Source organism: Amia ocellicauda, chromosome 22, assembly GCF_036373705.1.
Source record: "Amia ocellicauda isolate fAmiCal2 chromosome 22, fAmiCal2.hap1, whole genome shotgun sequence".
Lineage (NCBI taxonomy): Eukaryota > Metazoa > Chordata > Actinopteri > Amiiformes > Amiidae > Amia > Amia ocellicauda.
In genome coordinates, this window is record NC_089871.1 from 16,330,465 (window position 1) to 16,357,505 (window position 27,041).

At 40.0% G+C, this 27,041-nt stretch overlaps 1 protein-coding gene across 6 annotated transcripts; it reads right to left on the reverse strand.

The window, feature by feature from the left end:
- Positions 1-701: 701 nt before the first annotated feature.
- Positions 702-26,301, reverse strand: LOC136717764 (PWWP domain-containing DNA repair factor 3A). 6 transcript variants are annotated; one of them, XM_066695258.1, is made up of 17 exons: positions 26,023-26,301; positions 24,382-24,499; positions 23,834-23,907; positions 18,837-18,907; positions 17,986-18,084; positions 16,652-17,679; positions 11,741-12,014; positions 11,233-11,370; positions 10,690-10,760; positions 9,572-9,657; positions 8,579-8,648; positions 8,157-8,232; positions 7,910-7,960; positions 6,581-6,816; positions 5,314-5,529; positions 3,394-3,482; positions 702-2,776 (listed from the first exon to the last, which is right to left on the reverse strand). In XM_066695258.1, exons 2-17 carry the CDS (start codon positions 24,436-24,438, stop codon positions 2,695-2,697), a joined length of 2,718 nt encoding a protein of 905 aa, XP_066551355.1. In that variant the 5' UTR covers positions 24,439-24,499; positions 26,023-26,301; the 3' UTR covers positions 702-2,694. The 6 variants fall into 6 exon arrangements, with proteins under 6 accessions (XP_066551355.1, XP_066551356.1, XP_066551354.1 ...); XM_066695259.1 differs by having other exon boundaries at positions 24,382-24,460; positions 26,019-26,301; XM_066695257.1 differs by having other exon boundaries at positions 26,019-26,301.
- Positions 26,302-27,041: the final 740 nt, after the last annotated feature.

Consider the following 27,041-nt stretch of genomic DNA (forward strand, 5'->3'; position numbering starts at 1 on the left):
CCTGTCTACTAGTTTAGGGAGATCTGCAACCTGAGCACCAGGCAGGCAAGATACCATGCGGGTCTCCTTGTCACTAGAACACACTGTGTGATCTACACCTCTAAAAATTGAGTCTCCTACTATAACTACCTCCTTCTTCTGGGGGGGAGTGGGCACCGTGGTGCTCTGGTGCTCAACTGCCCCCCCATCACCCTCTGAGTTGTCACTGTCCAACTTGGTGTCCAGCAGTTGGAACCTGTTGGGCAATTCAAGCTCTTGGGGTGTCTCTAGTGTTCACAGTGTAGTGAACATGTGTGGCGAGTGCATGTGTGGCGACACCAAGAGAACGGTACAGGCCTGACTGCTTGACCCCTACAGTGAGGGGGTCCGGAGGCTGTTATGCTGTGGGGGGCATTTCCCTGGCATGGTTTGGGTCCACTTGTCCCCTTAGAGGGAAGGGTCACTGCGCTCTCCACCACCATCATCAAAACCCCAAATGAGGGAATATCTTTTGGAAGAATGGTTTTCATCCCTCCAGTAGAGTTCAGAGACTTGTAGAATCGGTGCCAAGAGCATTGAAGCTGTTCTGGCAACTCGTGGTGGCCCAAAACCTTACTGAGACACTGTGACACTGTTTGTGTGATGTATGTATATATATATATATATATATACACACACAGAATGCACTTCTGATTGTTAAAGCGGATTGTTTTACGAAACAATTTGAGAATTTGCAAAGGTGATTTATTTCCTTTCAGATACAGGACAGATTAAAAAAAAGTTACAAATAAAATGCATCACCTTACTGATCAGAAATGCAACATTCACTTGCAGGAGATTTGTTCAAAAGTACAAATAAAATCAATTATATTTTACATATTTAAAAAATAAATGCACATGGCAAAAAACAACTTCATAAGCTTTGTACACAATCATATGCATGTTTTGTGGAAGAGCTTTCCAACACGTTTTGCGTAATTCCAGGATAGATTTAGACGGGCTTAAATCATAGGTTCATATAGACAAGGAAACTAAACTCTTTCTAGCATGTCATTGGGTAAATTCAGGTTGACAATTTAGAATTAAAAAATACATGTTCTCAAAAGGAGAAAATGGTATTTGTTTATACCAGTGAAGCTATGTAAATATCAGATGACTAAGCACTTATCCAATCTGGCATTTAAAAAGGCAACTCCAGGTTACATTACCATCAGCAGTTGAAATGAGCTTCAGAAATTGCCTTAATAGTGTGCTATAATTATGCAAAATTTGATGCTTATAAATGACAGAAACAATATATATATATATTTGTTACTCCAAGACTCACACAAGAGACAGTATAAAATTAAACTACATAGTTTGTATGAACATGATTTTCCCATAATTAAACAGTCACTTCTCCATACTTGGTACACAGCGATTATACATTCAGTTTTTATTTGCCACATATTGGGCTACATAAGGCCACTTGTAATTTATTTACATGAATGTATATATGTATAGGGATGGCATGGCGAACAGAGTAAGGTATGAAACATTTCAGGTTATTGGATTCCCCTGTGACTCAAATCACTGATAGAACGGAACTAAAAAGGTACCAACTTGGTTGCTAGATTCAGATAAAGGCATTGCAGGTTATATAATATGCCAGCTCAATGCACTAGCATCCAAGCCACTGACAATATGCCCTGAATTAATTTCTGATTGGCACAGAGGAAAAAAAAAACTTAAAAGCAGCTTATTTTATATTTCTCTACTCTCGTTAGATATATGCTACTGAGATTGTGGACTCAGGTTTCACATTTGGCAAGATGCTGTAGTTTTGAATCGAAATGGATTTTACTGTAGAATAATTGAACCTTAAAATTAAGTGTGTGTGAAATTAGTGCTATAAATAAATATAAGCAATATTACATAGTGACTACTGGGACCAAGGGGATTCAGCTATAACATCCATTAAAAGGTACAGGAACGAAAAAACAGCAACTGACATTTGACAAATTGCTTCCCTAGACTGTGTTGAAACACACTATACATAAATTACATTTTACCAATGGTATACATAAATAGCAAGATAATACAGATTGGAATAATGCTGAAATGTAAACATGCCTTGCAGATGTTTAACAGTGTTTGAAAGAATTTGAAAATTGAGTACGGTCATATAAACTGCTCTTCAGAACATTACGAGAGTGACTGTAGCTGCAATTACTGCCCCCTGACCTCCACCACCGTCTTACTAGCATTCAAAGTAAAACATTTCCTGAGAATAGAAAGGTCAAGTTATAATCACACAAGGCATTCTGCAAAAAGAAATATTGATAATATTTACATTATCTAAGGATGTTCTCCCAATTCCTATTTAAGCTCATAGGGCTAATAGGGCTCTGATCTTCACATACTTCAGTTGCTTTCTACAATGTTAAATTCATTTGGGTTGGGCTTTAATTTACCACACTGAAATGTTTAGATTGAAGAAAGTATGTATTTTTAGGTTAATCTCTGTTGAGACCAGTGCAGATGGGACATCTCCAGTCAGATGCTCTTTGACTTGGAAGTCACCTGACACACTGGCATTTGCACTTGGCAACATTGCCCTTTCAACCCTCTGACGAAATGCGCTGTCGTTCTGTTTGTTCTTGTACTAGGGCTGCCAGGTTCCGAGGTCCTCTATAGGAAGAGGACCAGGTCACTCCACTAGCAGGCTTTGAGGAGCTATAGGGTCCCCTGGATATTTAGGGACAGGGCCTTCATCTTCATCTCCTTTTCAATTTGCATGTCGAACTCTTCTCTCTCTCTGAAACACAGACAAGATGACTTGCACAAGTACAGAAAACCCCCACCCTTTTCTTAATCACTGTGGGAATAGCTCTCTTAGAGCTTATCTTATAGAAACATTTACAGCATTTTATACGACTGGAATATTGCAGCCCATTAAGTGCTCTGAGAGAGAGAGGGAAGGTATTGAAATCAACATTTTGTCTGAAGTAACCAGGATCTAAAGGAGGGCAGTACGAGAAACTGAACAACTTAGTGGATTTTTACAATTCCTCCTTTCATTTTTCCCGGGCTGGGCGTTATTTTAGCGGTTAGAATAGAACACTTTCTCCAGGGGGTTAGATGACGTGTCTTGCGGGGACCATACACACAACACAGAGAGAAAAAAAAGAGGTTTACAACAGCTTTGCACTTGTGGAGTGGGGTCAGCAGTGAATTCAGGAGTCAACCAGACTGCGGTGATGTAATGACAATAACAAACGGTCTTTTCCCCATTAAATCTTCTACTGAGACAGATCTTTATAGCTTTACTTCTTACATTACCACATCCAATATTAAAGAGGCCCTTGGAAAGAAAGAAGAACAAAGGCTGTAAAGAATGGAAATGGCTTTGAAACCCCACACATTCTTCCGTACCTTTTGCTTAAAACAGGCCCCTTCAAGTACTTATCTTCAGCCTTTTCAAGCGAGATCTTGTCCACGGTAGCAATGGCACAAATGATGGCCTGAAACAGAGAGATCAGCGGGATCCAACCTTAGACAACTGTCTCCTATAGACAACATGCCTTATACTGAAAGATATACAGTGAGGGAAAAAAGTATTTGATGCCCTGCTGATTTTGTACGTTAGCCCACTGACAAATAAGTGATCAGTCTATAATTTTAATGGTAGGTGTATTTTAACAGTGAGAGACAGAATAGCAACAAAAAAATCCAGAAAAACACATTTCAAAAAAGTTATAAATTGATTTGCATGTTAATGGGTGAAATTAGTATTTGATCCCTTCGACTTAGTACTTGGTGGCAAAACTCTTGTTGGCAATCACAGAGGTCAGACGTTTCTTGTAGTTGGCCACCAGGTTTGCACACATCTCAGGAGGGATTTTGTCCCACTCCTCTTTGCAGATCCTCTCCAAGTCATTAAGGTTTCGAGGCTGACGTTTGGCAACTCGAACCTTCAGCTCCCTCCACAGATTTTCTATGGGATTAAGGTCTGGAGACTGGCTAGGCCACTCCAGGACCTTAATGTGCTTCTTCTTGAGCCACTCCTTTGTTGCCTTAGCTGTGTGTTTTGGGTCATTGTAATGCTGGAATACCCATCCACGACCCATTTTCAATGCCCTGGCTGAGGGAAGGAGGTTCTCACCCAAGATTTGACGGTACATGGCCCCGTCCATCATCCCTTTGATGGGGTGCAGTTGTCCTGTCCCCTTAGCAGAAAAACACCTCCAAAGCATAATGTTTCCACCTCCATGTTTGACGGTGGGGATGGTGTTCTTGGGGTCATTCCTCCTCCTCCAAACATGGCGAGTTGAGTTGATGCCAAAGAGCTCGATTTTGGTCTCATCTCACCACAACACTTTCACCCAGTTCTCCTCTGAATCATTCAGATGTTCATTGGCAAACTTCAGACGGGCCTGTACATGTGTTTTCTTGAGCAGGGGGACCTTGCGGGCGCTGCAGGATTTCAGTCCTTCACGGCGTAGTGTGTTACCAATTGTTTTCTTGGTGACTGTGGTCCCAGCTGCCTTGAGATCATTAACAAGATCCTGCCGTGTAGTTCTGGGCTGATTCCTCACCGTTCTCATGATCATTGAAACTCCACGAGGTGAGATCTTGCATGGAGCCCCAGACCGAGGGAGACTGACAGTTCTTTTGTGTTTCTTCCATTTGCGAATAATCGCACCAACTGTTGTCACCTTCTCACTAAGCTGCTTGGCGATGGTCTTGTAGCCCATTCCAGCCTTGTGTAGGTCTACAATCTTGTCCCTGACATCCTTGGACAGCTCTTTGGTCTTGGCCATGGTGGAGAGTTTGGAATCTGATTGATTGATTGCTTCTGTGGACAGGTGTCTTTTATACAGGTAACGAATTGAGATTAGGAGCACTCCCTTTAAGAGAGTGCTCTTAATCTCAGCTCGTTACCTGTATAAAAGACACCTGGGAGCCAGAAATCTTGCTGATTGATAGGGGATCAAATACTTATTTCCCTCATTAACATGCAAATCAGTTTATAACTTTTGTTGAAATGCGTTTTTTTGGATTTTTTGGTTGTTATTCTGTCTCTCACTGTTAAAATACACCTACCATTAAAATTATAGACTGATCATTTATTTGTCAGTGGGCAAACGTACAAAATCAGCAGGGGATCAAATACTTTTCCCTCACTGTACTAGCACATTCACCCTTCCCAGTATAGGTGATTACATTTTACCTATGGAAGCACAAAGTTGGGTATTTTTATCTGATTAGGTCAAAAAGTTAATCTGATGGGTATCTGTCTCAGTAAGGTCTAACTTGGCCTATAGACCAGACACAAGCTGTCTTGGTGCCCACCTCTGGCAGCAGCACGTCCAGAATGAAGCGAATGCTGTCCACATCGGCCAGGCAGGGGGCCGTCTGGGGGGCACTGTCATAGATGGACTTCAGGTAGTTGTACACCAGGTCCAGTTGGGCCTCGTCCTCCAGGTAGGTCTCGACACAGGTCACAAAACGGCTAAACTTCAGGAACTCCTTCAGCCACTTCGAGGGTGTCCTGCCGCTGATGATCGCCTGGGGGTAACAGATGAACAAAATCAGTCATTCCCCATGAAATCCACAACTTTTTTTCCCCACATTTTGTTCGGTTTCGTATTAAAAGTAGGGCTTGACATATTTTGAGCCAATGTGCTTTTTTAAATAACTTAACAAAAATGTTTTGCTTCATGTCTCAATGGAGTCCACCATTCTATCTGTTCGCCTTGCCAAGAGTTAGCAAGGGACATTAATCACTCGCACCGCAATGTGGTGGATTCGGTCACCTTTTCATAATTATGATGCTTCTTAGTAACTATTACAAAAAACAAGCATGGATAAGGAAAATAAGCACTAAAAAGTTTAAGAATACTTATATAATGACTATTTGTTCTTGACTCAAATAAAGAACAAAATAAATAATGAAACTGATCTTGTATGCTATTCATTAACCAGGCAACTCTTTCCATATACAGAATCTAAGAATCAGCAGCGACCCCCATCATCACCATTTCTTAATAAAAGCACAGATGTCTGTTCACTGTGAAAAATGCTTGCTGCCATTGCGCTTCACTGCCTCAAATGTTACAAGGGGTCGCTCAACTGTTTTCATAAAATCATAATAAACTTCTGGCTTGTCCTGACACTCACGAGTGAATTAACACGGTCTAAAATAAGATCAGGGTAAAGTTGTTTTTGTTCACATGCTTAACTGTTGGCATTATCAGTGGATTCTGAAGGAAAGAGAAAATAATTTAAAAGTAATGAAGCTTCAACGAGAAACAGCTGGCTGAAAGAGAGACAAAACTAACTTAATAAAATAAACCGCAATAATTAGATTTTCTGGAAATTGACTTTTCCCCGACTGCCAACACTATCATCTACATAAACAGCCGTCTCACTCACAAATTGTTCCTGGACACTTATTTTGTGTGATCAGAAGGCTGAAAAATGTCACAGGAGTATTTCACTAGTGCTCTACCCAAGGGAATACCAACTGGAATAAAAGTGTCCCTTAACGAGCACAGTGCAATACTACCCAATACTACCATCGGTCACTGATCCCAAGCAGAAAAAAGGAGATGCTCACGACCTGCAGGTGTCTCTCCGCTCCCCGGTTCTTGATGATGAATTCAACTAGTTTCTCGTTGGCCCGTGTGCGGGCTGCCTTGGAACGATCGGGTAGCAGCTTCTTGCACCGTCCATGGCAGGATGGGGAACTATCCACCTGTGTGTCAGACACCTCCTCCTGCTCTTCCCTGATCAGCTTGCTGGGGAACGGCACACTGGTGGAGCCCTGCAGGTACATCTTCCGAACCGGGCAGCCTGGGGAGACAGTTACAGTTACCCACATCTCATGCCTGGCTCGGGACTTTTCGTCCATTTTCATCCTTTCCCCCCCTAAACACTTCCATTCATGTTTTTTCTGTATACATATTCATAAGTGTCCTGAAGTCTGAGCTACTTAAAATGATGCACCTATTCCAAAAAGCAAAACACAAATCCCCCAATGCCAAACACACATCCGTGCTTATCTAACAGCTATTGTTAATTCTGAGGACAAAACTAGCTTTATATTCCTTCCTCTGCAATGCATTCCCCATTTCAATGCACATAGAAAGGTGGAACGCAAAAATGGGAATTGGCATAGGCCACCACACCAGACCTGTTTATAGTTAAATCAGTTCTGCAAAGTGAATAAAACATTCCTCCCACTAGCAGCGTACTTTATATATTTTGCCATTTCCAGTTACTTCAGTTCTTGTATGTCTTGGCATTCTAATAATAAAAAAATGACTATGGTAAAAAAAGTGCATATTGGAACATTAATTTGGGCAAACTAAAAGATGAATAGACCACAAATCCAAAAAACAATGTACAACAGGACTTCTGCAAAATCTGTTCCTCTCTTTGGAAATGACTGAAGAAATCTGTAAGATTGCAAAACTGTAAACTACAAAACTTGCTAGAAGGGTGTGTTTTAGAAAGAATGAGAAGTATGTTCATTATTGTACCAGGTGCAGCAGTGTGTCTGAGAAAGCACGTTAATTAAGCAAGAGGGCTGCGGAAAACATACAAGGACAAATGCATAGTTAAGCGATATTAAGTTCCTGAAAGTGATGGTACGTGATGAAGTAATGCCATGCGCATAGAAATAGGGAATGTGTAATGAACTGAAGTGTAATATGCAGATGTTGATTTTGTCACTTAATTAGGATAATATTGAGTTTGTGTAACCTCCTGATGTTGAATGTGTGTGTATCTTTTACTTCTTTAAAACTGCTTATAACCCTTTGGTGTGAATAAAGACTCCTGAGTGTGATCAACGCTGTGACTTCTTGGCTTGACTCTGTCCAACTGTCATGAATTCCTGTAAAACCCCTCAACATTGGTAGTTGCAATCAACTGTAACACTTACTTATGTCATTTGCAAAGTATTCGATGAAAGAGCCAGAGAAGGAACCACAGGCTACCAGGAGAGAGAGGAGAAAAAAAATAAAGTTAGTGGTTCCCTTCTTAGGACAGAAGAACTTTCCTACCTTGAGGTGTAAGAAGTAATTTGCTATCTGGTTTGGTTTGCATCTATGAGGTCAAGACTCAAGGGAAACTGAACTGTTCAAATCATATAGTACATCTACAAAGATTCAGTCAGAAGATATGCTCACCAATCCGAATCCGGTAGTCACGAATCAGTTCCAAGCACCAATTGATAGCAGTTTTATACTTTTCTTGTGCTTTGATCTGCAAATTAGAGCAAAGTTAGAAAACCCTGCCCTCTCAGATAATTTACTTTTTTTTTTACTCATTACTTCACACAGACATCTTGTCTAATTCAGATTAGCATATGAGATTCTGATACAACAGAAAACCCAAATCTGCAACATAAAAAGTGTTTCATTGTGACACTGCTGTATTAACATAAAAGCAAGTGCATTACCATTGTCCCCTTATCTGAACTGAAGACACCCACAAACCGCTATAACTTAGTTTCTAATCTGTGTTTCGGGTGGTTGTTGATCATGAAGGACTTTTAGATCCTGGGCTCAAGATCTAAAGTTGCATGTTTCACTAAACATACAGATCTTACCACAAACTCATCAGTCTCTTCACAGTCAAAAGGCTTCAGGGTTCGTAAGGATACACAAAATCTGAAAAGACTTTAGATTGTTATAAATCCCAGGTGTAGTTCAAAAGCACACAATTTAGAGCCATGATATATTATCAGATGCATATAACCACACAAATATAGGGTTGGTTTAATAAAAGTACAGAAGAGAATGCATATGTTCTTTGATAACCTGTTATATAGGATTACAATTTAATAATTTTACTGTAAACACGCTTCAATTTAGAGGTCTGTATGAATGCATTTTTATTTTGTCATGGTTAGTTTGATTATAGTCTATATATGTATGTATCATTTACAAAAACAATGTTTTAATGTTTTGTTTATTATGTTTGAATAGTTTTGTTTAATGAGGATATACCCGAATAGCTGAATAGAGGCATTCCTGTGCTGTTTTAGTTGTGTTGGTTTTGTGATATTTATTTACAGTGTTTCAGTTGTATAGTAGCATATATACACAGATTTGTTTTGTGATATATGTCTATGTAGGCTATTGTAGAAATGCCATTTACATCACTTATACATCGTTTTGTCACACTTTTGCCTTTGCATTACTAGCACTTGTATTGTTTATTTTGATTTCCCCTATGCTCCCTCTCCCTTAGCTCTTAACTTTGATTTAACATCTTGTCTTCACAGCTTTTACAATCTAGGATGTAAGACCTCATATATTGTTTACTGTATATATTGTATACATTTGTGTAAATTCTAAATTTGTAAAATGTATTATGCCTTGAACTGCACTGCATTATTGCTGTTATATTTTGTAAGTTGCCCTGGACAAGGACACATTTATTTCCATTATTTTGGTAGCACAAATTATTTACATGACATGAATGGATAAATCTGTGATTCAAAGCGTACTGTTTGATCTTGCAGTTAATATTTATATTGTTTTTAGATTCAGATCCAGTACAGGCTGAAAATGAAATTTATTTCAATTCAGGCTCTTACCCCTTTCGAACAGTTTTCTTATCGAAGAGCAGGTCATCAATAAAGATAATGCTGGCCTTCTTATTCTTGTGATTCACACTTTTCACCTGTTGAGGAAATTCCGAGGGAGGCAGACATTGTTAAGCACTCACAGTTCTGCTAAAGTCATGCCAGTCATGTGAATAAAAATCCTGGAAGAGTTTGCCAACTTGCCCTCAAGAACAAATAAACGGTCTTCAACACAAGCAGGCAAGTAAATTGTCCCCCTCTTTGTAACAGCTTTAACTGATGGAAATACAGACGGGTGACAACCTGAATAAGTGATTGGAGGGACATAACAAATGCAGATGCCTCCAAACAGGTGTACAATTAAGCAATTAACATCCTATCATGCCCTGTGGCATGTATGAAAATGCTGAGCAGGCCCAGTTGACCTCGATTTTGGATCAAGATGGCAAGAGGAAAGGATCTAAGTGACTTTGAAAGAGGGGTCATTATTAGGTACGAATGGCAGGACCTTCAGTCACAAAGATTGCTCAGCTGGCTAGTGTTTCAATAGGAACAGTTCCCTTACATCTGCATTTAGATCTATGGGAAAGACATCAGTAAATAGGGTTGGAAATTGTGGTCTAATGCTCACATTTGATGACTGGGATATGTATGATAAGGGAAAAACAGAAGAGCAACTCTTTACCAGGTGATCAGACTGTGTCAGCAATAACAGTCCGTTGAGAACGACAGAGAGGAATATTATAGTAGGGTTGCAGTGCATAAACGCCTCATTACAAAGACAAATGCACATTTGAGAGTTCAGTGGTACAAAAACCACCAGAGATGTGGAAAAAAAGTGACATGGTCAGATGAGTCATTCACCATATTCTTGACAAGTGGGCGAGTGCATGTGTAGTGACACCAAGAGAATGGTACAGGCCTGACTGCTTGACCCCTACAGTGAGGGGGTCCGGTGGCTCTATTATGCTGTGGGGGGCATTTTCCTGGCATGGTTTGGGTCCGCACTGTATAGTCCACCAAAACCATTACACCCATATAGCGGTTACACGTAAATAGGCACTCCTTAATTTCCTTATTAGTGTTTTTTATTTCAAGCAATAAGGAAGCTTGTGAAAAGGAGTGCTCACCATAGCCGGCCAATACGGATAGCTCCGGAACTTACACCACACACAAATTCCCTCCCTGATGGACAAGGGCTCTGCAGGGGAGAAACAGGTGAATTACCAACAGTAGATCTTCAGTTTAATTTATACGATAACTTACATATATATGTAAAATAGGGGTACAGTGTACAGGTACCTGATTCACAATTCTAATATGCAACTTTAGAAGATGCTTTTTCTGAACAATGACTGCTCTCTGTACCTCTAATAGAGACCTTCTATTACTGATGAATTATGTGTCTTAGCAGGAATTATTAAATAATGGTTCTGAAAACTACATAGCACTTTGAGGGCCAGCTTGTACAATTAATTATCTGCAAGCTTCTGGTAGTAGAGCTACTCCGTAGGTAGTGTTTAATATTCTTTCTTTGGATCATGTGTACAATTCACATGTAATTCCTGTACACAGTTCACAAGCAGTTCTTCAGGGAGGTGTGCTAGGTTGTGGACTTAAACTTCTATGCACAATGCAACAAATCTATTGAGGTTTTGCTCTTTGGGGCTTACTCTTCTCCATCTGCAAAAAGAAACTGGGAAGCTCTTCTTCGTCGTCATCCTCTTCCTCCTCCTCTGATATATTTGGGATGCTGGCTTCATTGTGCAAGCTCAGCTCAATGGACAAGTCCGAAGACTTGGTGAGTTCGTCTGAAAACAAACATTGAGGTCATTAAGAGAGAAACACTGAAGCTCACCAAAGTGGTTCTCATTTAATATACAATATACCTATCGAAAGGAACACAAATTTTGCTTATGGGAGGAGGGACGAGAGATTTTCAATCCAGGAATTGGCTCATCTTCCATTCTTTGAATGAATCTGAATATTCAGACTGCAAAAAAACATTTGCTAGGTCAGCTTGGAGAAGTCTCTGTCCTCTACACACTTATAGATCTACAAACCCACATAAGTGCTTAAATGGATACATGAGGAAATACCACCATGAATATCAGTTCCTGTGCTAAGCTAAGAATGGTGAACTATGAGAAAAAACACCTTTGAGCCACTTCCTGTCTTTACCTAGCACTTCTGTTTCATCGTGTAGCTCCAGTCTGGGATGCACGCGTGTGGACAGTGGGCTGTCAGCCGGCCCTTGAGTTAGCGGTGCTGATTGTTCTGGATATTTGCGGCCGTTGGGCTCTGGACAGCTTTTTTTCGGGCGCCCGCGCTTCAAGGTTCTGGGAGAGACTGAGCCAATCTCCTGCTCCACTGGGGAAGCAGCAGCCTGTATTTTCTTATGCCTCCCTCTGCGAGCAGCTTTATTGCTGCCCTGCTCTTTCTCTGGCACAGAATCCTGTTGGTAAATGACGCAAGATATCAGGTCAGGTCAAAGATATGAGCCAATAAGTCACTTCAGCACCAATAACATTTTAGATAGGATGTTAACATGTATTGAAGCAAAGTGAACAGGCCTCCAGTGTTTCTATTCAAGATAAGAATACAGACGAGTAGGGGAGGGATGGAGAAAAAGTGAGTTCTAGTGATAAGAAATGTCTTTGGAATTGTGCTTGTGTTTGTAACTATATAAATTGCTGAGTCCTGCCTGCATGCAGAGAGATAACTCAAATTTCACCTGCAGTCTTTATTCTTCGATACGTCAATTAAGTTATTTTACAGGGAAGATTAGAAGTTTCTCTTCTAAGCAGGTTGAAGATTTAGTTTTTTCCGATATATTATAAAGCACTAATTTCTAACTAGATGTTAATTGCACTATGAGATCTATGTTAGGGTTGTGCTGATAGACAATATTATTATATATCGGCGATGACGCACATCATCTACAATAATCCATTTATTTTCCACTTTATGTCTTGGGTGGGCGGAAACACATCAGCTGTACACTTTCTGGAATAAATTAATTTTTAAGAGAATGATGTGTGACAAAAAAAATGTAAGTGTAATAAACATGTCATTTCAGTTTTGTTGTATGTGGATGTTCCATGCCAAGAACTTTAAGTTTGCTATGCATTTAAAATACTAAATACTTTTACAAACCTAAAATAGCTCACAGTTATACAAGATGATTATAATAGGAAAAATATGGCCAAATGTATTCTCCTACAAGGAGTAAAGCTTACAATTAAACTTTATGCTTGCAGCATTTGCTTATGGATGACCATAATTACACATCTCAATTAGTGTATTTGACAGAAAAAGCTTTAATGACATAAGTTTGTAGCCCCACGTAGTTTTTAAACTGTCCATAGACGATACTCTTGCATTGAGCTTCGTTCAGAGACAGTTGCTATGGCAATTTGTTGATGTTACAGCTGTGAACAACCTGACGGACACCGAGTCCAATGTCTCACAACCACAAATTGTTTTAGTTTCTATTGCAGCTGCAGTAGGGTGACCCTTAAATATGGAAAATATTTAAACTTTTGAAAATGTTGACTCTCACCCTCCAGACTGTTGCTACACTATAAAAGAAATGTCCCAACGAAATATTTTTGCATTTGGGTAATATTTAGGGTGTGCTCAAGTCGTTTTCATTTTTATATTGTTCAAAAATCTCGTTTGCAACTGCAATTGCTTATTTTTGGTATTTGTTCACTGCCACTCTCACAGCTTACTTATTTATTATTTATTTTGTATGCTGTCCTCAGTGATGTCATCATGAGGTCACTTCCTGCCATTTTGTAATAAACAAACAAAAACTACGTTAATTATGAAAGTGAATTGTAGATTACATTTCTGCTAGTGTTAATTATGGCTCTAGTAACTCGTAGCAAAGATGTTATTTATCTTCTGGGTCATATGAAGGACAGTCTGGTTGGAGCTAAGCTGTCATCAGTTGATGATGTAATGCGCCTTTATCTGCATAAACTTATGAGTAGTGCTAAAACCAAACATGAGGCTGCGTCTCAGACAATACATGAAGTGGAACCATTCTGGCACAAGGTAAGGATACCAATAAGACCTCGTCATCATGCTATTGAACAGTTGGAACAGTTAATTTCCAGGTGGGAAAGGCTTAAGAAAAACAAAGGACGTCGAACTAAAACACAGATATCAAACGAAGAAAGCTTAACCGATACATTCTCCGATTTATTTGACATTGCTCACCAGGACGCGTTAGTATTAATCACGGTTGAAGAAGACAGAGCGTTCCTGCTAGCAAAAAAAAAGGTAGGAAAGGTGTAATGGCAGGCGTGGATACAAAACTGGTGAAGAAAGAAGCAGAACTGGTACAAAAACTGGATAAACGCTGCAAGTGGGAAGAAAAACAGAAAGCAGAACTAGATCTTTTCAACCAAAGCATTGCATTGTCATCAAGTGATGATGATACTGATTCTGAACCATTTTCAACAGAGAAAAAATCTGGAAGTTCGATTGTAGGAAACAAATTAACCAGAAAGAGAGGAAGAAAAAAATATATTAACTGCTGATGTCATGGCATCACTTGACCGCACCAAAACGAGCTCCCGCAGTGCCGTGCACACACTTTCTGCTAGTGTTCATGCTTCTGGGCAGAAAGTTGAGGACTTCAATATCAACCGCTCTTCAATCCAGCGTGCATGCCAGAATCATCGTTTACTCATCGCAAGTGATCTGAAGGCAAGGTTTGATCCAAAGAAGCCATTAACCCTTCATTTTGATGGCAAGCTGATGATGGATTTAACTGGTGATGAAAAAGTTGACCGTCTTCCAATCCTTGTGTCAGGGTCTGGAGTTGATCAGCTTCTCTGTATTCCCAAACTGAGTGCAGGCACCGGTGAAGCCATGGCAAGTGCCATGCTTGAAGCTGTTGAATCATGGAGAATCAAGGATCAGATAAAAGCAGTTAGTTTTGACACCACGTCGAACAGAAGTGTTTGCAGGGGCTATGGGTCCATCAAGTGGTCCAGACATCGGACTTTTCAAACAGTTTAAGTCATTTTGGCCTCACATAACTATCAGTGACTACAAGGCAGGAACTGATGACCCACAAGTAGCAGCCGCAGTGCACGACATCAAATCAGAAGCTATATTTTTCTTAGTTTCTCAATTGGAAACTACTCAGCCCCGTGATGACTACAGAGAACTACTTGAGCTAGCCATTATGTTTCTGGGTGCTGAGCCTCCACGTGGTGTTCATATAATCTAACCTGGTGCACTGCATCGAGCCCGCTTCATGGCCAAGCTGATATACACTTACAAGATATTCTTGTTTCGACATTCTGACTTCAAGCTGACCAACCGTGAACAAAAAGGCTTGGCAGAAATCTGCATATTCGGTGTTCAGGTCTACCTGAAATCGTGGTTCTTGTCTCGGCTGCCAACCATCGCTCCAGCTAATGATCTGAGGCTTCTGCAAACACTGGTTTCGCTCGATTCACAAGCAGCAAAAGGTGCACTAAAGAAGCTCTGTGGCCACCTGTGGTACTTGAGTGAAGAGCTAATTGCATTATCATTCTTTGACAGAGATGTTTCTGCTCAGGTGAAAAAGTTGATGGTTTCAGCACTTCAAAAGCCAGCATCCGAAGATCCACCAAAGCGAATAACAGTTGACATCAACAAAATCCATGAAATGCAGTTGCAAGATTTCGTGACGATGACTTCAAAGAAGTTCTTTCACTTGTTGTCAATCCCTGATTCATTTCTGCAAACTGATCCAGACAAATGGATAACCAGCCCGGACTATTTGAAGGCTGAGGAAATTGTACGTGCTCTGCGGGTAACAAATGACACTGCAGAGAGAGGTGTTGCCATGATACAGGAGTACAGTGGTCTACTGACTAAAAGTGAAGAACAAACACAGTTTCTTCTACAAGTTGTTGCTGAGCATCGAAAGCTTTTTCCAGACAGTAACAAGATGACTGTACTTTCTGCATCTACAAGCCTACCATCCGCAGAATGACTGGTATCGTGTTTGCAAGCGTCGAGCGCACTAGTATAGTTATTAGCTAAAAACTCTGATTTATTTAATTTGTTGTTTAACTTACAACTAATGGTTATGACAATTTGCAATTTTGTGAGCAGGATATCTGCGACATTATAAAATGAGCAGTCATGTAGTGGCTACTGGCTATATTTTAATTTACAGTCTGTTACCTAAAAATCACGTTTTCGCGAAAAAATTGAATATTTCTGTATGCTTGAGCACACCCTAAATGTCAACTGATCTCAATAAAATTTTGCACATTTCTTTCATTTGACATGGAGACTTGATTGAGAGGGTGAGAGGTTTAAAATTCCAAAGTTGAAATTTAAGGGTCACCCTAAGCTACAGGGTACCAAGCACAGCATTCTATTTAAGAAAAAAGCGCAAATTTTCTGACTGATCAAAAAAAAAGAACTAAATTATTATAAAACATGTAATGTCATTAAAAGAGTGAAAATGTTTATTAATTAATATCAAAGCCAGCTGCCGTTGTGATGGGATTATTATTGCAGGAGGTGCTTCTATGAATTTGAGCTTGCTTGCTTAACCTGGACTCTACAGGGGCCAAAGGCCAGGGGACTGAATTCAAAGTATCCCGGGGGTGTGTTTCCCAGGTCATTAAAGGCGCATTAAAAATGCAATCATAAAAATAAAAAATACAGGATTGATTTATCTGGAATGCAAGATATGACGGGATCTAGTGTACTCTCAAGCAGGTTACATGAGTACATGGAGGGAGTTTCTTGTACAAAGAAGGCATCCACAAATATCGATTTCATATGTTTAGTGTTCTCTGGAAAAGGTAGTATAAGTATATTTTCACTCTACTCAAGACACTAAACGAAAATCCAAAGAACATGGTTTCAAATTAATGTCCTGGAGAGCTACAACTTTATTTGGAAAAATGCTGCTACAAATATCGAGTGTAGATTTTTTTTTTCTGGTGTCCTTGGATAATAAGAAAGCCTCCACAGGAAGCAGGGGGAAATGCAAGTGGGAATCTAGTGCTGTTCTACTTCCCAGCTATGACCTTTGTAATCAGTGATGTTAAACAGCTCCAGCTCTACCTGTTGTTTTGCTGTGTTGTGCTCAAAAAGCCTGCGCACTTTCTTGACCTCCTCCCTCCTTGGTGTGCCCACTCTGGAGATCTCTGGAGGCTGTCTTGGGTCCCTGGTGTGTGGCTCCGGTTTGCTGCTGCTGATGGGTGTGGAGCTGAGAAGAGGTTTGTGCAAGCGTGGCCGCCCTCGGCCACGCTTGCTTTGGCCACTGTTACAATCAGTGTCAGAGGGAGAGGAAGCACAAGGTGACGTTTGCCCGTTTTGCAGTGTGGAAGGTCTTCCCTTTCGGCTACGAGGGCTCAGTGTCTCTGGGGATAATTGCCTCTGAACTGTTTCTTTATGGGGGCTTGGGTCGTTAGACGCCGACTTTAGTCTAGCTTTGGCAGGCCTCTTCTCGTCTACAACGTTCCTTTCCACGTCCAGTTCTGTCACAGTGGAGACCTTCAGAGGCCTGCCCCTCTTCCTAGGCCTGGGCCCATCAGTTGAATATTCCACATCAGCGGAGTCCGTTTTTCCACTTGGTCTCAGACAGCCATTTTCCCTTGTTGACAGTGGAGACCACTTCCCCGAAGATTTCCTTTTACCACTGGGCCTTCCTGACTGGGGACTTTGGCACTTTGGAGACTCTACTTGACTCCTAAGGCTAGATTTCTGCGGCTCTGTCGATTTTGTGTGGCCATCTCGCAGTTGAACCCCTCCATGGGAAAAGTCACCTTTCTCTGGCTGATTTGGAACACTTCTGCTTGTTGATTCGGTTTGACTGCGGAGAACACGTTGAGGCTCGGTTTTCTTCACAAAGGTGTCTTTCTGTGGCTGATCCTTGGCCTTGGGCTGGGCTGTCGCACCCAGGGGGGACTGGAGTGGCGATCGTGACTGGGCTCGGTTCAGCCGACAAGACTGCCTCCGCCCCGCCCCTGGACCAGAAGGTGAAGAGGAATGTACGACTTCTCCAGACAACACATTTAGCGCCAAACGTAGTGCTTTCCGGTACCTCAGTTCTTTAATAGAATCCATTTCTTGTGTTGCAGGCTCATGAGCTGCAGAGGAAAAGAAGATCAGATTTATTGGCAGTGGGAGATAATTTCTTAGAGAAAAAACTTTCACTGAGCTTTAACTCAGAAAGGGCAGAACAGCGAGTCTCAGACAGGAGGGATTCTGTGCTATTCTTATACCCAAAGATTCCATCATGAAATCAAACTTCACGGGCTTGACCCTGACTTTCCAAAACACAGAAAAACACAACTGCTTTAAACCCAGATAATGTGGATCTAAAATCTGTAACAGGAGGCACGAGAGCAAAAAACACACATATGAAGCAGCAAAGGATGTTCTTACATACTGACCCGTCTGATTACAGTCTGTGGGGAATCCCAGGAACTCCTCCTCACTGTCATCATCCTCCAGAAATATCCGTACAATATGCTGCCTCTTGGAGTCTAGGTCTAAATTTGGAGAGACACAAGGTTAGATTTATGGGATCTTATAATTTCCATTGAGTTTGCATTGACATCTTACAAGATACTGCAGTAGCAGCAGCACTAAAAATGAAAAGCTAATCTGAAGCCAGAAAATGGGAAGAGAGCTGTAAAAAAAAAAAAAGTGATTAATTAGACTGGCCCCATTGCCCAGGCCCACCTTTGCGCTCTACTAATTCTTCTTCCCCTTTTACTTCCTGGTACTCACTTTTGTAACATCTTATCAGCAGCCATTACTTCCTGCCATATTAAGATTCAATGGCCTGATTGTTACAAGGGCATGTAGAAATGCTGACAACAGAAGAAAGGTGGATGGAGGAAATAACCAATAAAGCAACAACAAAATGCACGACCACACTCATTTAAAGCACATAAAGAAAGAAAAAATAACAGCATTATGATTTGGTTGACGGAGTACGAGTCATTCTCTGCTAAATAACTTTCTTTCATGTCTTCAAAATCCTCAGTGCTTTATCAGTGGTGGGCTACCCTGTTGCTGGAGGGGAACTGTCCAGTAGGGATTTTAGATCTCTTTACATCTCCACTGGTTTACATTCTGGACACAACACTTAATTGGTTGAGTATAGTAAAGTAATGATTCACTGCAGCCTTCCAAAGCCAGAGTTGTCCAGCACTTCTTTAGTCAATGCCCAGGGCTTTTCTTCCTTTTCTTTTCTTTCAGGAGTGGGGTGCAGCATGCACCAGAGGGGGAGACCCACCTAGTTGCAAAGAGATTATCTCAATCCTCTGTTCCGTTAGAGGCACTGTCTCCTCCTGCTTCACCCAGATCCTGTTAAAAACATAGAAATCATGGGAATTTTGTACTATTGCAGAAATAGTCTGGTATCGGTGGATTCACTCCAGCCGGGAGAAGTTTAAGGTTAAACAAAAAGACCTCTTTCACAAACTCAAAACAAAATCTCACAAACATCACTGAAATCAAGTTTAAACATATATCCAGGAGAATGTATATTGTATTGTTGCAAGAGGCTCCTTCGACTTCTGGTTACACTTTCATTTTTATTCCTGGAGCCTTAAAAGAGAGGAGGGCTGGGTGTAGTGAGATGATTTATGCTATGCTATGCTATGATTTAACCATATGTTATAATATGGTTTAAAAACCTAGGACAGTCAGTAGAAATGAAACAATCATGAAAAAAACATAAAAATATGCATTTTAATATATATATACACACACACACAGGTACTAGGCAAAAGTTTTAGGCAGGTGTGAAAAAATGCTGTAAGTAAGAATGCTTTAAAAAAAATATATATATATATATAATAAATTATATTTAACAATTAACTAAATGCAAAGAGTGAGTGAACAGAAGAAAAATCTACATCAAATCCATATTTGGTGTGACTTCTAGGTACACTAGCACAAAAACAGGGATTTTATAGGCATATAGTCAGGTGTATGATTAAACAACTATACCAAACAGGTGCTAATGATCATCAATTCAATATGTAGGTTGAAACACAGTCATTAACTGAAACAGAAACAGCTGTGTAGGAGGAATAAAACTGGGTGAGGAACAGCCAAACTCAGCTAACAAGGTGAGGTTGCTGAAGACAGTTTACTGTCAAAAGTCATACACCATGGCAAGACTGAGCACAGCAACAAGACACAAGGTAGTTATACTGCATCAGCAAGGTCTCTCCCAGGCAGAAGCTATTTTGAAGAAGCACAAAAAAAAACGGAAACTTACTGCAGCAGATGAAAGACACATCATGCTTACTTCCCTTCACAATTGGAAGATATCCAGCAGTGCCATCGGCTCAGAATCGGCAGAAAACAGTGAGACCCTGGTACACCCATCTACTGTCCGGAGAAGTCTGGTCAGAAGTGGCCTTCATGGAAGACTTGCGGCCAAAAACCCATACCTCTGACGTGGCAACAAGGCCAAGCGACTCAACTATGCATGAAAACACAGGAACTGGGGTGCAAAAAATGGCAGCAGGTGCTCTGGACTGATGAGTCAAAATTTGAAATATTTGTAACTTAAGGCAGTTTGTTCACTGAAGGGCTGGAGAGCGGTACACGAATGAGTGTCTGCATGTAACAGTGAAGCATGGTGAAGGTTCCTTGCAAGTTTGGGGCTGCATTTCTGCAAATGGAGTTGGGGATTTGATCAGAATTAATGGTCTCCTCAATGCTGAGAAGTACAGGCAGATACTTATCCATCATGTAATACCATCAGGGAGGCATCTGATTGGCCCCACATTTATTCTGTAGCATGACAACGACCCCAAACATACAGCGACAGTCTTTAAGAACTATCTTCAGCGTAAAGAAGAACAAGGAGTCCTGGAAGTGATGTTATGCCCCCACAGATCCCTGATCTCGACATCGAGTCTGTCTGGGATTACATGAAGAGAGAGAAGCAACTGAGGCTGCCTATATCCACAGAAGAACTGTGGTTAGTTCTCAAAGATGTTTGGGTCAACCTTCCTGCTGAGTTCCTTCAAAAACTGTGTGCAAGTGTACCTAGAAGAACTGATGCTGTTTTGAAGGCAAAGGGTGGTCACACCAAATATGGATTTGATGTAGATTTTTCTTCTGTTCACTCACTTTGAATTTCGTTAATTGATCTATGAACATGTCTATTATTGAAAGCATTCTTAATTTAAAGCATTGTTTCATACATGCCTAAACTTTTTCTACAGTACTGTAAAAAATGATTATATATATATATATATATATATTAAGGCTGCAACGATTAGTCGACTTAGTCAACTTATTTGACTAGTAAAATAAGTCGACTTCTATATTTCAGCAGTCGAATACTCATTTAGCTAGGTTACCTCTATCTTAGCCGTTCTTATTAATATCCTTGATATTAGCCCTATCGCCAAATATCCTTGGGCCGCATTCCTAACGCTGTGTGAGAACAACTGTTTCAGCAGTAGGTGGCAGTAATGCATCACTTGGTTTGTCATCCACCTGTATGCGGCTCACTGGAAAAACGTCTGAACCTGCACGTCGCAGCTGCCACTGCACGAAACAAAACTCGGGCGAAAGCATCGATACTGTAGCAGTATTTATAAGAGAGAGAGAATGATAACCGCACGGTGCTTTGTGTACTGTGTGAATCAGAATTAGCTTTCCAACAGCGCACATCCAACAAGCTTGAGCACTTGAAACGAAACGCATGGCAAGTTTTTGCAATGTTGCTAGTAATAGGGCAACTGTGGTATTAATTATGACATTGCGCTGACGAAAGTGTTGCGTTTGCTGCTTGCCTCCAACGTAAGGTTTTCTCTCATGCTCATCTATGCAAAAGTCTATATCCAAAATTCGACATACCTATACATGCATGTAATTCTACATTTGTCTTCAATCGTGGCACAATTTCCCAAAGGTACAGAATAACTTAAAAGTGTATTTTGAATAAAAGCACACAGTTAAAATCAATTGGTTTCTCGCCAATGCTTGTGCACCGACAGTCGCAGCACTGAACAAATGAATTGATTTAAGCTGGGAAACTCAGGTTTACGTGTAAAGTAATTTTTAAGTTATGCTGTAGACATGTGAGATATTGCGCATACGTGTGCCGCGATGGATTATGTGCATGTTTCAGGCATGTCCAATACTACATAGACGTTTGAAACATATGTAGGACAACAGGACTGAGCATTTAACCACTTCAATACCATGATGTACGCATGCATGTCAGATGAAAACCCTCAGTGCCATGTACCAAAGCGAGTGTTGATACTGTAGAATGTGAACTGAAAGCCAGGGACGGCGATCATGCCATGTTTTTATCCAATCGCATGTTGTTTAGAGCCTCCATGTACCTGTGCATGTCTATAGGTCTTCCGTCTACTGCGGCAATCAATTTACCTTTTACAAGTATATAAATATAGTTGTATATTATAATTGCTACTTTTATTATTAGTTGCACTTGTTTAGTTGTAGTTTATGCAGTTTTTACCAAGAGCTATACAGTGCTGTGGCAAGATACGTTCAGAAAACAGTGCTGAATAGAAGGCAATGAAGCAGCATTTGCGGCAGACAGATCCATCACAATGCTGCCCGGAGTCTGTAGCGCATCTGCAGTGCTGTCTTCCAAGCTTATTGTATTGAACATTTCAGTACATTGCACAGAACAAGCTGCTGATGTCACGGGTTTTGATAGAGATTGCGTTTTAGTTGATAATTACTGTTAATTGTTTATTATTACAGCGTTTATGTGTATTATTTTAATTTGCGTTTCAGTGTATTGTTTATTATTTTCATATGAGTTCCAGTGTATTGCGTATTATTAGTTTTTCAGTCTATTGTTTAATATTTTTTGTGTCTTTATTTTTATTACAAAAGTTCGTTATTTATTATAAAGTATAATATTGTAATGAAAAAAATGAATTAGCATTGTTTTCTTTGTTCACAAAACCCTGTACTTATCTCTTTACTGAGCCTGGATATGTAGTGCACAGGAGCATAAAGGGTTAATGAAGAAAAAAAAAAAGTATTTCAGTCATCATATATTTATATTTTAAAGCAATTTCAGGCATTAAATCATTATCATTCTTTTCAAAATCTGGTACCTGGGAAGGGTTTTAATTTTTTTATCTGGAGTTGAAGTGGTTAAGTGTAATGTAAAATGTCTAGTCCTCCTCAGAGAAATCAGAGCCCTGTATTTACAGAGTTCAGAGAACTCGAGAATAAGGATGCCATGTTGGCACCAGGACCCCATAAGGATGTATTGATAATAAAACAATGTTTTTGTTGTTGTGATTATTTGAATAATCGATCGTTTTATGTATAGAATAAACGATTATCATATTAATCGATAGCTACAGCCCTAATATATATATATATATATATATATATATATATACATACACACACCGATCAGCCATAACATTATGACCACCTGCCTAATATTGTGTAGGTCCCCCTTTGGCCACCAAAACAGCCCTGACCCGTCAAGGCATGGACTCCACTAGACCGCTGAAGGTGTGCTGTGGTATCTGGCACCAAGACGTTAGCAGCAGGTCCTTTATGTCCTGTAAGTTGCGAGGTGGGGCCTCCATGGATCAGACTTGTTTGTCCAGCACATTAACTTGTGATTCATCAGACCAGGCCACCTTCTTCCATTGCTCCGTGGTCCAGTTCTGATGCTCACGTGCCCATTGTAGGTGCTTTCGGCAGTGGACAGGGGTCAGCATGGGGACCCTGACTGGTCTGCGCCTACGCAGACCCATACGCAAAAAACTTCGATGCACTGTGTATTCTGACACCTGCATTCACTTTTTCAGCAATTTGAGCTACAGTAGCTCGTCTGTTGGATCGGACCACAAGGGCCAGCCTTTGCTCCCCACATGCATCAATGAACCTTGGCTTCCCATGACCCTGTCGCCGGTTCACTACTTTTCCTTCCTTGGACCACTTTTGATAGGTACAGACCACTGCAGACCGGGAACACCCCACAAGAGCTGCAGTTTTGGAGATGCTCTGACCCAGTCGTCTAGCCATCACAATTTGGCCCTTGTCAAAGTCGCTCAGATCCTTACGCTTGCCCATTTTTCCTGCTTCTAACACATCAACTTTGAGGACAAAATGTTTACTTGCTGCCGAATATATCCCACTCACTGACAGGTACCATGATAACGAGATTATCAGTGTTTTTCACTTCACCTGTCAGTGGTTATGTTATGGCTGATCAGTATATATATATATAAACATAAAAAGAAAGATTATGCTTACCTCTTCCCCACATTGAATATTTCCACTTCTATCTCATTCTTCTTTTTGGAGTGCTGGGCAGCTTTTCTTATAAGCTATGACAAAGCAATATTATTATTATTAATAATGATGACGATGATAATAATAATCAGATCCTTGCTCAATATTTAAAATAAGTGCTGGTAATGTAATACCCTTCTAGACCCAGGGAGTGGAAATCTTCACTCAGATGTGTGGACTGAATGTGGTTCTGGCCAAGGTTCAAATCAATCAGGTGTTTTTCCATGCTATATGAGGCATGATTTCAGCCCTAAGCGTTACTATTTTCATAATTAATTGCTGTTTTAAAACTGGTTCAGCTACTAGATGCCCAAGTCACTGCACTGTACTTCCCAAGAACAAGTTTTAAATAACTACTGAATACTGTGTAACAAAACAATCATTAACTTGAACTGCTATAGAAAAAATTGTAAATGCATGTACACAGTACTAAAACACATTTGTATCTGTGTTAGAATAGCTTCAAGGCACACAGTATTTTATAAATCAAAAGATGTGAATGAACCAACCTTTGCTGGCCACAATCTTCCTTCCCATTTACAGAACATGTATAATGGTTCATCCATCTTTGCCCCTCATGAGGATCATCTGCAAAGCAGGCACCAAAAGCTGTCTTCCAAGAGGTTACTGCCCAACATGAAAACATGTTGTATAAGTCTTGTATCTCACACATCACCATCACTGTCAACAGTTTCCAAAAGCTCTTTATTGCTCTTTAAAATGGAAATTGATTAGAATTCCAAGTGATGTTTTTGATTTTTGTATTATATAAAGACACCTCTTTGTTAGCTGAGCTGGGTTGAATTGCAGGTCCTTTCTGGAATAACTGGATGTGGAATGTATAAGATGCAATGTAATTGGCTGGTACTTGGCTTGTTTACTTTCCATGAATGTGCCTCCATTGGTAGTACTCTCTACAAAAGATAAAAAGCTCTGCTGTTTTGAAAGCATATTATTTATCTGTGCTTATTTACTGTCCTGGAACGAAACACGAAACCAAGTTCTTAACACTGCCAGATAATGTACACCAATTATTTTCTCTAGTGGATAGATATCAAATAAAAACACTTACGCTATTTGTACTCCGTGTTTAACACAGAAGACAATAATGTAAATTAGAGTCCAACATATTCAATTTTTTTTAAATAATATATATCTTCTGCGTCACTACAGTAGAAACATATATATTGCAGAACAAGTTATAAATGCAGATTTTAAGGGGAAATGGCATTGATCTGCAAACTCCGTTCAAAATGCTTACAAGGGCGAATCTATCACCCGGTCTCTGTAGATGTGCTTCCTACATTGCATAGCATACTAAATCCCCAGCTAATACACAATGGCTATTCTGTAAATCAGCTGCATTGGTATACCTCAGTTACAAAACAAAACGCTTCATTCGCCAGAAGTCTTGGGATTAGATTCATATTTTGTAATGAAATTTGCGCACAGTATTGCACAATATGGCTCTTGCAGTCTGATGCAAGACTAGATTTTGAGATCAGTGCACTATTAATTTGTTTTATGCATTATGGAGGTTAACGGATTATACTATTAGATACATTTCGTCTGCAATTTCTTGCACATGCACATGTTTGTAAAAGGGGACGTTTAAATGATTACATTAGCTTTCTGTTGTATTGTTGATCTATAAAAAAGAAAACACAGACCCAAACCCTAGTATATACAGACCATGTTTTCACAAAAACACAACAAACATCCGCGCGGGTTAAATCCTGTTGCGTTTATCAACATTTGGCTTTGTTTTATCATCAGAGAGCAACAATGCATTACATGAGAGCGTGGAGTCTGCACACAACGGCTATACTACAGCACACACCTAACACACAAACAACATTGTATTTGAATAATCGCCTGTTCCCGTTGCAAAAGCAGGCTCGGCTGAGCAGAGTGATAGATGTTTTTTGTGTCGAGATCTTCTGTCAGCACAGTAATCGACAAACGTCACATTGTAGCGAACGATATACATTACATCCACTATACTTTAAACCCTACTGGCCTGGGGGTATACGACAGTAAACGTTTCCAAAATTATATATACTTTCAACCCTATGCATGCTGCTCCCAAAAGTGAGTTGTACACATCAGCTAATGAGCAATGCTGGAGAAGAAAATGTGTACCCACCCACCCATTTAGGATCCCTTGACGGCTGTGTTTATTTTCCCATTTGCCAGTAACTTCCACAGCAGGGCCTTACAGCCTCTTCCGGTCGCGTGGTCTAATGGAGAACAACTTCCGTCTTTTTTTTCTTCTTTTTTTTTTACGTCTATGACAACATTCCGTTTCGACCTTCTTTTGCATTATGGGTAATTTTTTTTTTTTTTTTGCACATTCGCCTTATGAATTAAAAAAAAGACGTTCAGTTTACAACCAGAAACCCAGATAGCAAGATAACATTGAATCAATGTTGTAACAACATTTACTGTAGGCTTCAATGCTATTTATATTACATGTTGTCATTAATAAACAGTCTAATTTCTCAGATAAAATGTGTCTCATCATGACCGATTAATCTCTAATTTTCTTGAGGGGAAATCATGGTTAGTATTTGTGTGTAAAGAACAATTTCATTTTTTTTCATAGTGCATATCTGTTGATGAATACATAATTAAAAAATATATAAAGTCTTACATTAGATATATTGCATACTTAAGCTATGCTATAACGTCAGAAACTAAATTACAATTAATTTATTGTGATTAAATGACCACAAGAATTTGTTATATTTAGATACATGTTTACATTTATACAATTTATGAACTATGTATCTGCCTTGGTGGGACACCTCTATCCTCCCGCTGGGGTGAGCTCATCGGAAGAGCCGCCACTGCCGCTGAAATAGACAACCCTGTATAAGGAGATATTGGCTGCCCCTGGCTCTCACTCAGTTTGCGCTTTTTTATGATGGGCAGTTTAGGAATTATTTATAATCTTTGGTGCACACACATATGAAATGCTCACATACACATGTGAAACATTCACATGCATATGAGAATTGTGAACTGGGTAGTACATTGCGGCACAATTATACAGCTCTGGGAAAAAAATGAGACCACTTCAAGTTCAGAAATCAATGTTAAGTTGTCTCTTATTTTTTTTACAGAGCTGTATATATATATATATATATATATATATATATATTTATTT

Excerpts from the sequence above, each read along its gene's own strand:
- LOC136717764 (XM_066695258.1), bottom strand. The coding sequence starts at position 24,438 with ATGGATGAACCATTATACATGTTCTGTAAATGGGAAGGAAGATTGTGG. Across the intron at positions 23,908-24,381 it reads GAAGATTGTGGCCAGCAAAG|CTTATAAGAAAAGCTGCCCA; the intron begins GTTGGTTCATTC and ends GCTTTGTCATAG. Across the intron at positions 10,761-11,232 it reads CTTTTTGCAGATGGAGAAGA|AGCCCTTGTCCATCAGGGAG; the intron begins GTAAGCCCCAAA and ends TCTCCCCTGCAG.